The sequence below is a fragment of the Lonchura striata genome, chromosome W, assembly GCF_050655825.1.
Source record: "Lonchura striata isolate lonStrDom1 chromosome W, ASM5065582v1, whole genome shotgun sequence".
In the NCBI taxonomy this organism is placed as follows: Eukaryota; Metazoa; Chordata; class Aves; order Passeriformes; family Estrildidae; genus Lonchura; species Lonchura striata.
In genome coordinates, this window is record NC_140743.1 from 42027923 (window position 1) to 42044017 (window position 16095).

The window sequence follows — 16095 nt, forward strand, 5'->3', positions numbered from 1 at the left end:
CAGAGCCGGCCCGGGAGGTGGACAGCTCGTTTCGTAATTCTGAGTTGCCCTGTTGAGCTGACTCAGTCTGGCAATAGGAGGCTCGCTAGCTAATTAGTACGACTGTAGAAAACATGCAGTCACCTACGTGGCGGTTCTATAGTGCCAATAACTATCTTGATCTAAAATTTGCTTTAGAAACAGCGGGTAAGCTATGGCAATGATCTCTTTAAGTTTAGAAAAGCCACATCTTTAGACTGTAGAAAACTTCCACTACAAATAAAGCACAGCTTCTGCCATGCTTCACTGTAGTAATGTCTGATAACTTAATTGTTAGGGCCTTTGTTCTAAGTTTTTATGAAAGTTAGTATCTCATCGTGCCTTTGTTTCAAGAGAAAAAGTGGCACCTACTGAATCATTGACAGTAGTTCCTGCAGCACTTCAGGTTTTTGGAGGCCTTCTATGGGAGTATTTACTAGGACTTAATTTGTTTAGACTGGGAAGCTACAAATTGTAGGAAATGTGTGGTCAAAGCATAAGGCAGATATCGATAAAGCCAGTCTCCCCTATTTGTAAAGGATGTAGATATTGCTATGCCAAAATACTTGAAAAGATGAAGGTCCCTGAAGGATATTCAGAGCTTACTTCATTTTCTATACAATTTCTCTGAAACTCAGTGTATGCAGCTCGACATCATGTTGGATTTTTTTGTGCAGTTGGTAACTGCAAACCTCACCAAAAAATTAATTACATATGTAAGAGTGCAATTGATGTATTGAAATTGAGCTTCAAATCTTCAGTTGCTGATGAGGCAGAAGACATTTGTTTTCAGGAGGGAAATGCAAAACATTAGTTAAAAAGCTCTGAGTGATCTTCTAGCCAGAGTGTGCCATCAAATTTTAAAATTCTTTGTAGTTCCATTTTGGTTTTTTATATAATATGCTGGTTCTGATTTAAGGATCACATTTGACCTGAAAACCAGTTTGATTGCAATAATATTGGGGACTTCAGGAATTATAAATAAATTCATTTAAGATGCAAATTCCTAATATATCTAACTTTACATCATAATTTCAAATGTGAATTCCAATGGGAGTATCAGGTTTTCCTAGTAGATGGTCATCTTAAAAACTGAAATAGTTATACAAGCTAACAAAACCATACATTTTTATTGAAAAAGCTAATTTTAAAAAAGTGATTAATAGAACATATTGCTTTAAAATGTCTTAATTGTCTATAGATATCTTTAAGTATTGTCTTGGTATCCCTTTGAGATGATATTAACAGATTAGATATGCAGTTCAATCTTCCTGTGAAGTAAGACTGCTGCTGCCCCTGTGGGTCTGCCATTTGCTTTGATTTCTGGACAAAGTTACAGCTGGCACAAAAAAAAAAAAAAAAATGCAAGACTGTAGCATGACTAGTGTTGGCTGTTTTGCTTAAACAGTCAAAATAAGTTGGTGTTCTTAATAAGCATTATGTAACATAATAACAATAGATGTGATGTTTCTAGAGCCAGCCCTGAAAATAGATTAGCCTCTAATAAACAAATTGAGCATCTGTTCAAATGCATATGGGATCAGCAAGTGGGTTATTCTGTTGGTATAGGCAATCCAGCAGTGTCTGCTGTATTTGGGGGAGAGGGGGAGGAAATGTCTAAATTCATACAACCTAATAGCTTTTAGTTTGCTGTGCATTCCTATAACTAATATTATGACTTAGTGACTTGGTTTTGTTTACAGTCACTTCAGAATAAAGCCAAAAATACCCTCTAAGACTTTTAGATAAATATTTTGGTTTGTCTGGACTAAATTTAGGGCTACACAAAGTGTATTTTATGTTGCTCCATTGATGTAAGTCAAGTTTTCAACAGTTCAAATTTGAGAAAGATTTTCCTATGTTAGAAGACTTCAGTAACACAGGGTTTGTTATTGCTGATTCTCTGTCCATGACTATCGGTGTTGGGATGCCCAACGCGGGAAGAATGATGTTTGAACTCTAATTACTTTAGAAGGTTAATTAATTATTTTATTATACTATATTATACTATAACTATATTACACTATTTTACACTAACAAGAACTATTACTAACTAACTAACTAGAAAACCTGTGACTCTCTCTTGAGAGTCACACGTGGATCCAATTGGTCAATGAATCCAAAACACTATCACCAGAATCCAAGCAAGCAATTACCTTGAGTAAACAATCTCCATACCACATTCCACATGGGCACAAACACAAGAACAGCAAATGAGATAATAATTGTTTTGATTCTCTTTTCTCTGCTTCTCGCACAGCTTCTCTCAGGAGAAATCCTGAGAAAGCTAAGTCTCTTTCTGTTCAGAGAGCATGTGAATACCACACATGACTGTGGGTTTTATCCATCCTAGATATCTTCCAGGACAGGAGGGCTGGTGTGCTGTTGGCTGGTTGCTGCATCAAGAGCTCATGACTGGTGTATCTGGAGCAATCCATTCTCATTGTCCATGGTAGTTATGGCACACAGTGGCAGTGCCATTCAGCAACCAATATTATACAATTCAACATTACAGGCTGTTCTCACCCAAAAATCAAATCCTCTTGAGTTACACAATGTGTTTCCCTGTCCCTCTGCATTACCCACCAAGTGCACACAGGTCCTTGAGCAAAAACAATCCCACAGGTGGGTTTGCCTTTGTTTGAGGCAGGAGTGATCCAAACTGTCTTCCCTAACACATATCTCATATGCCCCACAGGGACTTTATCCCTTTCTATGGTATGTGAAGGTTTTGATTGGACAGGGCCAGCTCAATTGGTGAAGCCTCTAGTGTTAACTAACCAGGTGGCCTTCTCTAAATGTAGATCCCAATGTTTGAAGGTCCCACCGACCATTGCTTTCAATGTGGTTTTTAATAGTCCATTGTACCATTCAACTTTCCCAGAAGCTGGTGCATGATAGGGAATATGATACACCCACTCAATCCCAAGATCTCCGGCCCAGGTGTCTATGAGGCCATTTTTGAAATGAGTCCTGTTGTCCAACTCAATTCTTTCAGGAGTGCCATGTCACCACAGGACTTACTTTTCAAGGCCCAAGATGGTGTTCCAGGCGGTGGCATGAGACATGGGGTGCATCTCCAGCCATCAATTGGTTGTTTCCATCACTGTCAGCACGCAGCGCTTGCCTTGGCGGGTTTGTGACAGTGTGATGTAATTGATCTGCCAGGCCTCCTCATATTTATATTTTGACCATCATCCCCCATACCACAGAGGCTTTACCTGTTTGGCCTGCTTCCCAACAGCACATTTCGCAGCTGTGGATAATCTGGGACATAGTGTCCATATTAAAGTTCACCCCTCAATCACGAGCCCATCTGTTTGTTGCATCTCTTCCCCGATGACATGAGGCATCATGGGCCCACTGAGCCAGAAATAATTCACCCTTCTGTTGCCAGTCCAGATCCATCTGAGACACTTTAATCTTGGCAGCTTGATCCAATTGTCTATTGCTGTGATGTTCTTCAGTAGCCGCACTCTTTGGTACATGTGCATCTACATCATGTACTTTTACAGCTGTCATGGTTTGACACTGGCACAATGCTAGCACCCCCATGAAAATGCAATCTCTCCATTGAATGCTGTGAAATGCAATCGAGAACAGAGCAAAGCAGGCCCAAGCTTACTAACAGGGAAAAAAAAAAACTTTCTTAAGCTAATACTATAAAAGAAAAAAAAGAAAGAAAAAAACACACACAAGGATCAAAATGAAAACCTTGCAAAGTATTCCTCCTCCCACCACCCAACTCCAACAAACCACAGTGAGACACAACCTGGACCCCAATCAGGTTTCCACCCTCCAGACAATTGATACTCAGTCCATCGAGGGAAGAGGAGTCTCTCCTGTGCCACAGACCTCCCAAGAAATACAGCTGCCACATCCTGTGTTTCCATGTCACACATGGCACTGCCCGGAGAAAAAGTTTGCTATGGTGACCCTTCTCCATTCCATGCACAGTGCTCTCACCATCAATGCATAGATGGACAGACTGCTTTTAGGATTTTTCCTTTCAAGGATGCCCTGCCAAGAGGGGTAAAAACAACAGTTCAGTTTTTCATTTTGGGGACCACAGTCCCCCCCATTTTCCCCTGGGGCTGAGGGTCCAAGAACAGAGATTTTCTTCTCTTCTTCTTCTCTGAAGACAGGGGGCACCACCACAAACCTCCCTAACTTTTCTCTGTTCGCTCCACTTCTGTCTTTTCCCAGCTGAAGCATGGTCTCTTTGGCTCACTGGCATCCTCCTAAAATACAGTCTCTCTTGGAGGAGAAGATCTGTTCAGTCTGTGGCTACCAAGAAAAAGTCCAGCCAAAAGCCACTCCATCATCCCCTCCCATCTAGAATTTCTCCTTCTAACATCCCAGGGTCCAAGCTGTCTCTCTTCCTCTCTTTCAAACCGAGGAGGAGAAAAATTTCACAAAGCTTTCATTTCTCAGGGAAGGGTTAAAAGTCCCAACTCCCAGGGATGGCTCGATGCCCAGATTCTCCGACTCCCACAGGCAGCTGGGCACCTTGCGGTCCCCCCTCGCTCTTCTCCTTCCCCGCGGTGAACTGCTGACAAACCGCCGCTGTCTCTCTCTCTCTCTCTCTCTCTCTCTCTCTCTCTCTCTCTCTCTCTCTGGACTCTGGGGGGCGGGAACGGAGACATCCCAGATTTCTCCACCCTTCCATCTGCAGGGGGCCAGCCCGGTTCCAGTCCCTCTACCCTTCGGCCTACCTCAGTCAGGCCATGGGCCTTCCCCTCCCCCGCCCAGCCACGGCCAGGCAGGGGAGAGGCTACACTGCACGCTGACTGGAACCCAAGAGAGCAAGTTCTCCTGGGAATTCTGCTTTTAACCCCTCTGTGTTCTCAGAGGCGTGTCCACCTTCAATTGGTCAATATCCAAACTGACCTCTTCCTTCCGAGAAAATTCATTTTCTGTGTCAAACCACGACAACAGCCAACTTCTCTACCTGGGCAGTGATTTCTTGCCACAATTCAGCAGCCCAGATGGGTTTCCCTCTGTGCTGCCAATTGGTCTTTTTCTGTCAGTCCAGCCACCCCCACAGAGTATTTGCCACCATCCATGAGTCAGTGTAGAGTGCTGGTCATTTCTATCATTCAGTGATAACTAAAGCCAGCTGTATGGCTTTCAGCTCTGCAGCCTGACTTGATGCACCTTGTCCCTCAATAACTTCTGCAACTTACTGCGTAGGACTCCATACAGCAGCTTTCTATTTTCGATGTATCCCTATGATATAGCAGGAACTGTCAGTGAAGAGAGCGTATCACTTCATTTTCTGGTAGCTGATTATATGTTGGGGCCTCTTCAGCTCATTACTTTCTCCTCCTCTAATGATGATAGTACAAAACTTTTGTCTTCAAGCCAGTTCATGATGACTTCCAAGATCCCCGGGCAGTTGGGGTTTCCTATTCAAGCTCGCTGTATGACCAGAGCGATCTATTTGCTTCATAGCATCAGTGGCATGATGTGTAGAAGGGACCTTTCCCTTTGAACATTAAGCCCAGCACTGGCAGTTGGGGAGCCAGGCGGAGCTGCGTTTCTGTGCTAATTATTTCTGAAACAGCTCAAACCCCTTCATAAGCTGCCAGTATCTCTTTCTCAGTTGGAGTGGAGCAGGCCTCGGATCCTTTGTATCCCCAACTCCAGAACCTCAAGGGTCATCCTTGAGTCCCCCCAGGTACTTTTTGCCAGAGGCTCCAGGAAGGACCATTGTTGCAGCACGTGCCGTGCAGGGTTTGTTGGGCGGCTGCGGCAGGGGCACGACCTCCTCCTGTGAGCTCTGCAATTCCCAGTTACTGGCAGGTCTGGCTCAGGGACAGACAGCGATGACACGGGTCTTGGGGTGGAACAAGATGGATTTATTCCTGGGCTCCCAGACAAAGCTGGGGGGGGGGGTGAACAGAAGTTTTTATACAGCAACTCAGGAGGAGGGGTGTAGGAAAGTGAACCAATGAGGATATGGTAAAAGAGGAGTATAAGGTGGGGCAAATAGCCTATGAGCCTATCAGGGAAAATGGGGGGGAGGGAAATAACACAAAGTAAGGAGTGGGGTATCGAGGACAACAAGACAGACACCAAACTCTCTAGAGACAGGAGTAGGGATAGGAAGGATTGACAGCTTGGAAGGGAGGAGGTTAGGGAAGGGCTTGGGAAAATTGACAACTGGGAAAGGGAGGGGATTACAGAGGAGAACAGGGACAAACATGGATTCAAAGCAAAACACACCACAACATCTCCCTGTTTCTTTTTACAAAAGAGAGTTCTGGGGTTCAGAACAAATTAATGAATCTATTATATAATATATCATATACATAATCTGTCATATAACAGATTTTAGTATGTGACAAATTATTACAGCAACAGAAAATAATTCAAAAATTATCAGGAAAAAATGAGTTTATCATGACCATAATGCATGAGGTAAGGATCTTCTTCGAGTAAGAAACTTTATATAAAATGTACAAAGTCATTATATATGGAATCAGGGTCGGGAGTAGGAATTGCAGCGGAATTATCCTGAAGTAAGACTGGGCTTGAAGCATGAATCACCGAGGAATCTGCAGGATCTGCCTTTCTGGGGTTTGAAAGTGATTTTGGAGGTTACTCCTCTTGTAGCATGTGATCAGCGAATGGAGATGTGGTCTTGCTCATTTTATTTTATGCAATGGTGGTTATTAACAGGACAGAGTGAGTCCTCTTTCTATAATATATAACTTAACAAGCAGATTATTTTAAAGTATCAAGTATATAATGAACATTTTTTTAGTCAATAAATTTAGTTGGAAACATGGGAAAATGGTTAAACAAAGATCAACAAAGATCATGAAGTTTAAATAAGGTCTAAAGCTAAATTAATGAACTCTTTTTCCAAAGCGTACTGTGAAAACTTTAAAATAATATGGAAATTAAAAGGAACACTTGGTAGGGTATAATTAAGGGAATGGATGGGGAACTTGGGCAGTCACTCTTGAATAATTTTGTTCTTATATTGATTCAATTGTTTATTTTTATTTTTGTTCTGATGATAGTAGTTTTTTTTACTTTGGACAGTTTTTTCCTATGTGACCTTTCTTTTTACAGGTGAAACAAATTTTTGACTTTGATGGGCAAACACTTGCCTCATATCTCTTTTTTCTATACTTAAAACATGTTTTAAATTGTTCTTTTTGGTTCCTTTTTTCATTTATCTCAACTGTGGAAGCTTGTAGGTTAATGATCTGGAATAGATTCCTCAAAGGCTTTGAAGGGTCAAGGGCTTTGGGAAGATTCTTCCAAAAATTAAATGCCAATTGAATTAGTAATTGATTCAGTTCATAAGAAGAAATATTATTACTTTGGCAACTGCCACAAGTGTTATGGGCTATCGGTAAGGGGATGGACCTGGGCGCCGCCATCCTAGGGGAAGACAAAATGGGGGATTCCAGGTCCGGGTTTCCGGCTCCACCTTCCTCTGAAGGAGGTCCCTCCATAAAAGAGGGTGATCTCCCAAGAAGGAGGGTCCCCTGATGGGAGGCCCCATAGGCGATCCTCCCCCCAGAGGAGGAGCTGGAATAAGGAATGGGGGATGGTCCAACCCCGCCTTCCAACAAAGGGGACTGGCCTCCTACACACAATTTGTGTAGGGGTCTCAGTGGAAGGGGTGGGGCTGGCAGGAAACTTGGGGCCAGAAAAGAAGGGTCAAGGCGGGAAAGTGGGTTCCAAAGCGGCGTGGCCATCGCCATTTTTGAAAGGAATGCCAGGTGCACTGCAGTTCCCTTGAGAGGTCTGAACAGTGTCTGGCAGGGTGCTTGGGGTGGTGTGGCCAACGCCATCCCCAAGGGAGGATAGGGTAGGGTTTTAGGAAGTCTGAGGGACAGAGGGTACAGGGAGCTTCACAGAAGCTACAGGGGAACTTACAGGGGAGGAGCCCGACACAGCTAGATTTCAACGAGGTACATGGATGTCAGGGGCTTCTTGCATAATATTAGATTCTCCCCTATTCTTATAAATGTGCCATCATTTGATGGAAAATTTCTGCCCCATTCTCCCAGCCTTTTGGGGAGAGCCCAGCTTTCGGTAAGGGAAAGAATAGAAAAGCACCCTCCTGATAAGTGGAGGGTACCCTCAGGGGATGCCCCAACCTTTTGGGGAAGAGTGAGGATCCAAGGGAGTGACGGTGAATATCCCTTCGGATCAGGAGGGCATCCTGTGGTATCCGCAAGCTTGGCCACCAGCTTGTGGAGACTAAACCCACCCGCTGGGGATATACCCTGCTTCGGCTCACTTACCCTCGGGGCATGGGTGGAGGCGTGTGTCTGGCCATTTGCCTTGAAGATCCAAGGGAATGACGGTGGTGATCCCCTCGGATCAGCTTCTTATCAGGAGGCCCCGGCCCCGGAGTGGTTCTCCATAGCCAGTTCAGGAGCCGACTTCTGTGGTGGAATCACGATAAACTGGGGACTTTATCTTCCTCGGCTCATCACTTCCAGGGACGTGGGTGTTCCCGGTGCTTCAAGGCTTGTCCCTGGAGCCTTGGGCATGGCCACTATCCCTGGTGCAAGTGCCTTGCCCTGCAGGGATCCTGATGTTATCTCGCCTCCTGTTCAGGGCCTTGGCTCAGCCTAATGTGAGCCATTCAACAAAGTACGCCCCCTCGAGGCACCTTGTAGCCTGGAGTAGAGAGCACGCCCGGCAAGGATGATCTGCCGCTTGGCTCCTCTTAGAGTCTAAGGCAGAGCTCGCTGATGTTCTTCGTCGTAGATGTTCTTTTCCCTTCTTCTTCTTCAGTAAGGTGGGTGCCTCCACAGATTGGCCCGTTTATTTTAAAAGACGAAGGAGGGAACCATCCTCTGATACCACTTGTTGCAGCACGTGCCATACGGGGTTTGCTGGGCAGCTGCGGCAGGGGCGTGACCGTCCCCCTGTGAGCTCTACAATTCCCAGTTATCGGCAGGTCTGGCACAGGGACAGACAGCGATGACACGGGTCTTGGGGTGGAACAAGATGGATTTATTTCTGGGCTCCCAGACAAAGCTGGGGGGGGGGGGGGGGTGTGAACAGAAGTTTTTATACAGCAACTCAGGAGGAGGGGTGTAGGAAAGTGAACCAATGAGGATATGGTAAGAGAGGAGTATAAGGTGGGGCAAATAGCTTATGAGCCTATCAGGGAAAACGGGGGGAGGGGGGAATAATACAAAGTAACAAATGGGGTGCCGAGGGCAACAAGACAGACACAGAACACTGGAGAAGGATAGGGATAGGGATAGGGATAGGGAGGATTGACAACTTGGAAGGGAGGAAGTTAGGGAAGGGCTTAGGAAAATTGATAACTGGGAAAGGGTGGGGATTACGGAGGAGAACAGGGGGCAAACATGGATTCAAAGCAAAACACACAACAGACCATTCTCTCGAGCTGTGGTGTAGAGCACATTTTTCACATCTTGTCCTGTCCTGAATGACACAAGGGGCTACTACATTAACAATCTCCTGTTTAATTTGTTCAAAAGCTTGTTGTTGTTCAGGACCCCACTTGAAATCGTTCTTCTTCTGTGTCATGATAGACAGGGCTTACCATCTGACTCTAGTCTGGGATATGCATCGTCCAAAAACCCACAGTGTCTAGGAAAGCCTGTGTTTCCTTTTTGCTGGTTGGTGGGGACATAGCTGCTATTTAGTTGACCACATCCATTGGGACCTGATGACATCCATCTTGCCATTTGACTCCTAAAACCTGAATTTCCTGGGCAGGTCCCTTGACCTTACATTGTTTTATGGCAAAACTGGCCTTCAGGAGTGTAGCAGTGTGTAGCTACAGTGACAATTGTGATCTAGGGAGGCTACTACTAGCAGCAGGGAAAACACGAGACAAGTCTCTGTTGTTTAGTAGGGGAGTTCATTTTATTCCCCCACCCCCGTGCCAGGGGGAGCAGGGGGAAGAAGCTTGGGAGCCTGAGCAAAGCCCAGAGAGTCCAGAGCAGAGAGAGTAAAGAGAGCAAAGAGAAAGCAGACCCAGGGCTGTGGGGTTTTATCAGGTGTCCCATGGGAGGAGTCTTAAGATCATATTACAGCCTCCTCAGAAGAGAAGACTCCACACAGGAGGATCCAGGTTATCTTCTCTCCTTTCTCAAAAACTTCCTCTGCTGTGTTGCCCCACACAATGATGTCATCATCGTACTTCAAGTGTTCTGAAACCTCACCCTTTTCCAGTTCAGTCTGTATCAGTCCATCACAAATAGCAGGGCTGTGTTTAAATCCCTAGGGCAGTTGGCTCCAGGTTTACCAGACACCCCTCCAGGTGGAAGAAAACTGTGGCTTGCACTCTGCTGCTAAAGGAATGAAGAAAAAAATGCACTAGCAATGATGATGGTGGCACCACTTTGCTGCTTTGGACTCCAGTTCATAATGAAGTTCCATCATGTCTGTCACAGCAGCAATCAATGATGGTGTGACTTTCTTCAGGCCATAATAATCCACTGTCAGTCTCCATTCTGCCTTGGACTTATACACTGGACATATGGAGCTATTAAAGGGTAAGCAAGTCTGCTGACCACTCTGACTCTCCAGTTCACGAATCATCTCATGGATGGAGGTCATGGACTTCTGGTTGGTGCAGTATTGTTGACAGTGCACAGTTGTGGTAGCGATCAGTACCTATTGTTCTTTGACCCTCAGGAGTCCCGCAGGAGAAGGGTCCTCTGAGAGACCAACTAAGGTGTTCAGCTGTCTAATTTCCTGTCTCTGCAGCAGATGTCCCAAAAGCCCAACAATGCCCTTTTGGATCCTTGAAATACCCTCTCCTGATGTAATCTATGACAAGGACACCCAGGGCCTCTGGACCAGTCTCAGTGGGGTGTTTTTGCCATTTGTTCCCAGTCAGGCTCACTTCAGCTTCCAGTACAGTCATCTGTTGGGATCCCCGTCATCCTGGAAACAGAGATGGATTCTGTCCCACTGTAGCTTGATGGTATCAGAGTACATTGTGCACTGGTGTCAACTAAAGCCTTATACTCTTGTGGGTCTGATGTGCCAGGCCATCAGATCCACACAGTCCAATAGATCCTACTGTCACTTTCTTCCACCTGGCTGGAGGCAGGGCCCCTCTAGTTCTGGTCATAACACTCGTTGATTACCTCTTGTCAATATGACCTGGAGGTCCCTTCAAAAGGATCAGAAGTAACATCAGCCCTCCTATTCTGTCTGAGGACTTTCCCATGGGAAACTGGACCGCTGTTTATCCTTGAAGAATTTCCCATGGTAATTGTTATTCCTCTCAACTCACATACCCTTGTTTCTAGGGCAGAGGTGGGTTTTCCATCCCACCTCCTCATGTCCTCTCTGTGATCATAAAGGTAAAACTGCAGGTTACCTTATGGTATGGCCCCTTTCTCTCAAGCAGGGGGGCACTTGCTTCCAATAGCAGAGACTCTGGTCTGTACTGGCAGGGCATTAAACATTTCCTCTCTAGTTTGTTTGAGTCTTTCAAATCTGTCCACAGTCTTGGACAGTCTTTCCACAGCTGAGGTGCAGTTTGGTAGAGAAGAAAAAAGATGATCTTCATATTGCCAGAGTTGGGGAGTCACCTGAAGCACTGTTTGTTCTCTTTCTTTCATTGACACCAATGGCAATGAGTTGATGTATGACAATAGCACACTCCGTACAAACTTCTTCTGCATGGATTGTATTCACTGGACCTCATCCAGATCTATGGGGACTGCTCATTATTTGAATCCCTATAGAGTACCTCCAGCACAGGTAATTCTCTTGATGCCTTGTGAAGGCTGACCTAGAACAGAGACTAGATGGAGCTAAAGAATAAAGTAGGTATTTATTAGGAGGCCTCAATAGATCCACCTCGGGCAGCACAAGAGCCCAGCCAGGGCTACACTGCTACACCCCAGGTAAACCCAAAATGGTCACAAAATGGATGACCAGTCACGGGGTCTTACACTTTTATAAGTTTTTGTCCATTAGCATATTGGAGTTAATTGTCCAATTACAGCTTCAGCCCATTAAGTCCTATCCCTCTTGTCTTTCTCTCTTCAGTCCACTGTTGTTTATGCTCTTGGGCCTGAGATCTGGATCGGTTGTCCTTGGGTCCCTAGCTAGAGAAGGAATTGTTTTGTCTACCTACTCTGTGAAGAGAGTTTACTATCCCCTAATATGAAGCCCAGACCTGTCACTCTTATATTAAGGATGGATGAATGAAGCAACATAAACTCCTAGGTTCTCAGAAGGCAAATGCAAGTTTATTAGACACCACACATTCTTTTATAGACAGTTATGATACAGCTGGACCTGATTGGTTGTTAATCAACACCCCTCACACCATTGGCTAATTAGGAACAACACCCTTCTTGTAAACATCTTACAAAAAACCAACATGTTCAAAACACTAGCTGCAAAGATTAAGGATTGTTTTAATTCTTTCTCAAAACTTCCCAGAGCAAGGCCTGGGAAAGTTTATCTGACTCTTTCTCTGACCAGACTTTCAGCGTCCACACAGACCCACACACTAAAGCAGCACAGAATCTGAAAAATAGAAAAGCTAAAACCTGAGGCATCACTCTCAGGCACTGGATACCTTGCTCCATGACGTTCCACCTGCTTGGGCACACTATTAAAACATTCTTGAGAGAATACCTTTCCCTCATACTTGACAGGAATTGCCTCCAGAGGATGAGAGTTTCTGTCTTCCGAATCACCTGATCAATGCCCACATCCTGGGCCAGGGATCCCAGTTGCTTGGCTTCATTACCATCTAGTTCTATATCATGGGCTGTGATATCCCAGCATCGGAGCAGCTGGGTCACCAGGGCTCACTTGACTGGCAGCTGAAATATTTTCGCATATTTCGGATCTCACCCTGAGATAGGGATTGGGTGATTATGTCTTGCCCTGCCTCTTCTTCCTGTTTTGAGGGCCCTACTTCCTCTTCATCCCTCACTACGTGAACTGATTTAGTCTTGGATTTCTTCTTCTGTATAGGGGTGACTGCTACCAGCATGGGTTGTTCCTCTGATTCAGCTACAGTTTGAGTGGCCACCGTGCCTGTTACTCTGCTTTCTTCCTCTTCCCCCTGAGGGTGCTGTCTAGTGATGATCAGTGTTCGATAAATAGTAGCCAGGACCCAGCACACTGCAATAAGTTGTTCCTCTCTGGAGTTGCCACAGCATTGTCCTTGCAAGCTATTCTGTCACTTTATCAGGGTCCTGTAGATGTTCAAGGGTGAACTCACAAACCATTAGATCAGAAAAGTCCTCCAAAAACTGGCCAATTTTCCCCCACATTCCATGCCACTCATGACTATCTACCCTCAAGGCAGATCTCTAAATAACTTCCCCAGAAATCTCTGTCCTGACTCTAAACATGTTGTGGACCGCAATGAGGAGACCTGGCAGACTTGGCAACAAGAAGAGGCTTTCCTTAACATCCAAAGGAATTTCAGAATTCTCATAAGCTGTTGTGACAGGCCTGAAGGAGGAAAAGGGGATGAAAAGCTGGGGAAAATTGTCCTCTCTTTTCCCCCACAGGCTGGGTATGATTATTAATGGACTCCCAAAGGTAGCACCCAAGGCTAGGGCAGGAGAGCAATACTGAAGACATGTCCTAAATGACCCTCATTTCCCTTGATGTTATCATGTCATAAACTGATATCCCACAGTATACCAACAGAGAAATCCTGATCCCTCTCCTTGCTCTGAAAAATATCATTGCAAGGAGCACGTATGGAAATATATACAGGGGTACGTACCACACTCACATGAACAGATTAAGCAAGATTGTGCCCAGTGGCTCTGTATCTAATACAGCAAGTGCTTAGATCAAATTGGTTTCCAGCCTGCTCTGGGCAGATCTATTGTTATCTCAACCCTTCTCACTTCATGTTGGGCACCAGTTAAGGCTGTTGTGGTTTAGGAATGGTACTCCCTAATTTAGTACTCCCACTAAAAAGTCTACTAGCTGCTCCCTCTCCCCCTCTCTGATGGGAGGCAGGAAAGGCATGGGTTGAGATAAGAACAATTTACTGAAAACAGTAATGAGGTAAGAAAACAAACAGGAACAGCAACAATATTAATAACAAAAATGTACCAAAGAGAGGGCGATTCACATGCAAAAATGCTCACCATGGACCCAGGCAACAATGAACAAAGAGCAGTCGGCTTTCTCCCTCCCACCATCTTGAAGCCAGAGAGTCCCTTACCCCCTGCAATGACTTGAGGTCCTATAGAATAACAACCTAGCTATGCCCACACATCTCCAGCCTCTGCCCCCTCACAACTACTGAAAAAAATTAACTCTGTCCTGGCTGGAATCAGGACACCAGTAAAAAGTAGATTTAAAAGATGTTTCTTTAAGAACTGGAACCAACTATGTGAGCAGACTGCTAACTGAACAAATGCTACCTGCTACCCAGGCATAGAGATTTCTTACCTCTGTTGTATCTCAGACTAATTTTTTGAGGTTCTGTTTTGTTTCTTACTATGCTATAAACATTTTCAATTAGGGACTTGCCTTCAGAGTATTAATACAATAGGGGTTTCCATTTTGTGGAGGATTTTTAGCCCTGCCTCGTATATAATTATTTAATAGTCATTTGTGGGAAATTCAGGACTCCAGTACAACTGATCAATGTGATCAAGCAGAAGCCATTTATTGTTTACATTACACACATATTTATAGATTCTACAAACTACTAAGTACACATTTCTTGATTGGTGCCTTTGTCTTGTTCACTCGTTTTCTGCCTGCATTTCTCAGCGTATGTGATTGGTTACAGTCCAGGTGTTTCACAGTCCTCTGTTATCTAGTTCTTGCAGTCTTGGTATTCAGTTTCTCAGCCTCTTCTTTCTTAATTTAGCATAATTTATGTTCCAATAGCCTTGACGAATTCCTGAGGCTTTGATAACAAACTTAGAAGCAAGCTGGCTGGTGCACACTATGGCCTACCCCTTTCAAATCCATTGAAACAGTCATTGCAAGATTAATGTTTGGATTTCCTCTATGAGAGTTGACTAGGATGTTTGGAATAGGATTCTTTTAAAAATCAAGGTGACCATACTACTTGAAGAATGTTAAATATTGTTGACTTCTGAAGGGCTTTCCAGCTGCCTAAGACTGGTTAGGAAACATTTAGTCTACTGACTAGCCATGTTGAACAGGTTTATTTGATTTTATAATATTTCCCTTTTTATATTTTGCTTTTTCTGTGAGAGTACTTTTATGAAAAATAATGAATCTCAGTCAGAAGTCAGTCAAAGTATAACATGGTTGTTATTGGTTAAGAAGGCAGGAAGAAATACAATTGCTTTTCCAGGTTCAGTTGTTTTAATGAAGGTATGATTTAACAGTCAGCTGAACTATGTGTCTGTTCACTGTGCCCTGGGCCAGAAGCACATTTTGTGTAGCTGTCATGAGTTGGATGAGAGAGCAGTGCCACCCAAGAAATAATTTTTGACTGTGTGGAAAGGATTGCTAGTTTGACACATGAAAGGTAACAGCAATATGTCCAAGAAGGAAGGATACTCCTCCTTTCAGTGCCTGCATAAATGTGGACTGAATTAACATAATGTTTTTTTGCATTCTCAGCATGTCAGCAATGGATTGTTTCAATAATATGTTTCTAGATTGCACATAGCAAAACATATCAAGCAAGTAGATTATTATAATAAATGTGAGCAAAATAGTTCTTCCTTAAATTATTTTTTAAATAGTTCAGTATTCAATTATGTAACTATATAATATTAACTTCTGTTTAGTTCAAAGAAGAAATCTCTAAGCATTTCAAGTCCCACACTGATCAACTTGTTTTGATATTTGCTGGAAAAATTTTAAAAGATCAAGATACTTTGATTCAGCATGGGATTCATGATGGACTTACTGTTCACCTGGTCATCAAAATGCAAAACAGGTAACCTGACTGATGAGCAATCTTATTTTTGCCTCAAAGTAATAAAAATATTCTTAATTCCTAGTGTGATAGCTTTCTGTTGGGCAAACCTAGGTTTGACTAAAATGCATTGAAAAGCAGTACAAATATTGCTATTAAACAAGAGAAGCAACCCCAAAATGTGTAAGGTTGTGTCCCTAGATATCATA

General features: G+C 44.0%; 1 protein-coding gene and 1 long non-coding RNA gene across 2 annotated transcripts in view; both read left to right on the forward strand.

The window, feature by feature from the left end:
- Positions 1-16095, forward strand: part of LOC146763208 (uncharacterized) — a 662135-nt gene that overhangs the window by 231903 nt on the left and 414137 nt on the right. The window lies entirely within an intron of this gene.
- The window catches only part of LOC146763215 (ubiquilin-1-like), a 91969-nt gene that overhangs the window by 874 nt on the left and 75000 nt on the right, over positions 1-16095 (forward strand). The window contains exon 2 of the mRNA XM_085571322.1: positions 15756-15907. Within this exon, the coding sequence (XP_085427448.1) occupies positions 15756-15907 (152 nt within the window). The remainder of the gene's footprint in view (positions 1-15755; positions 15908-16095) is intronic.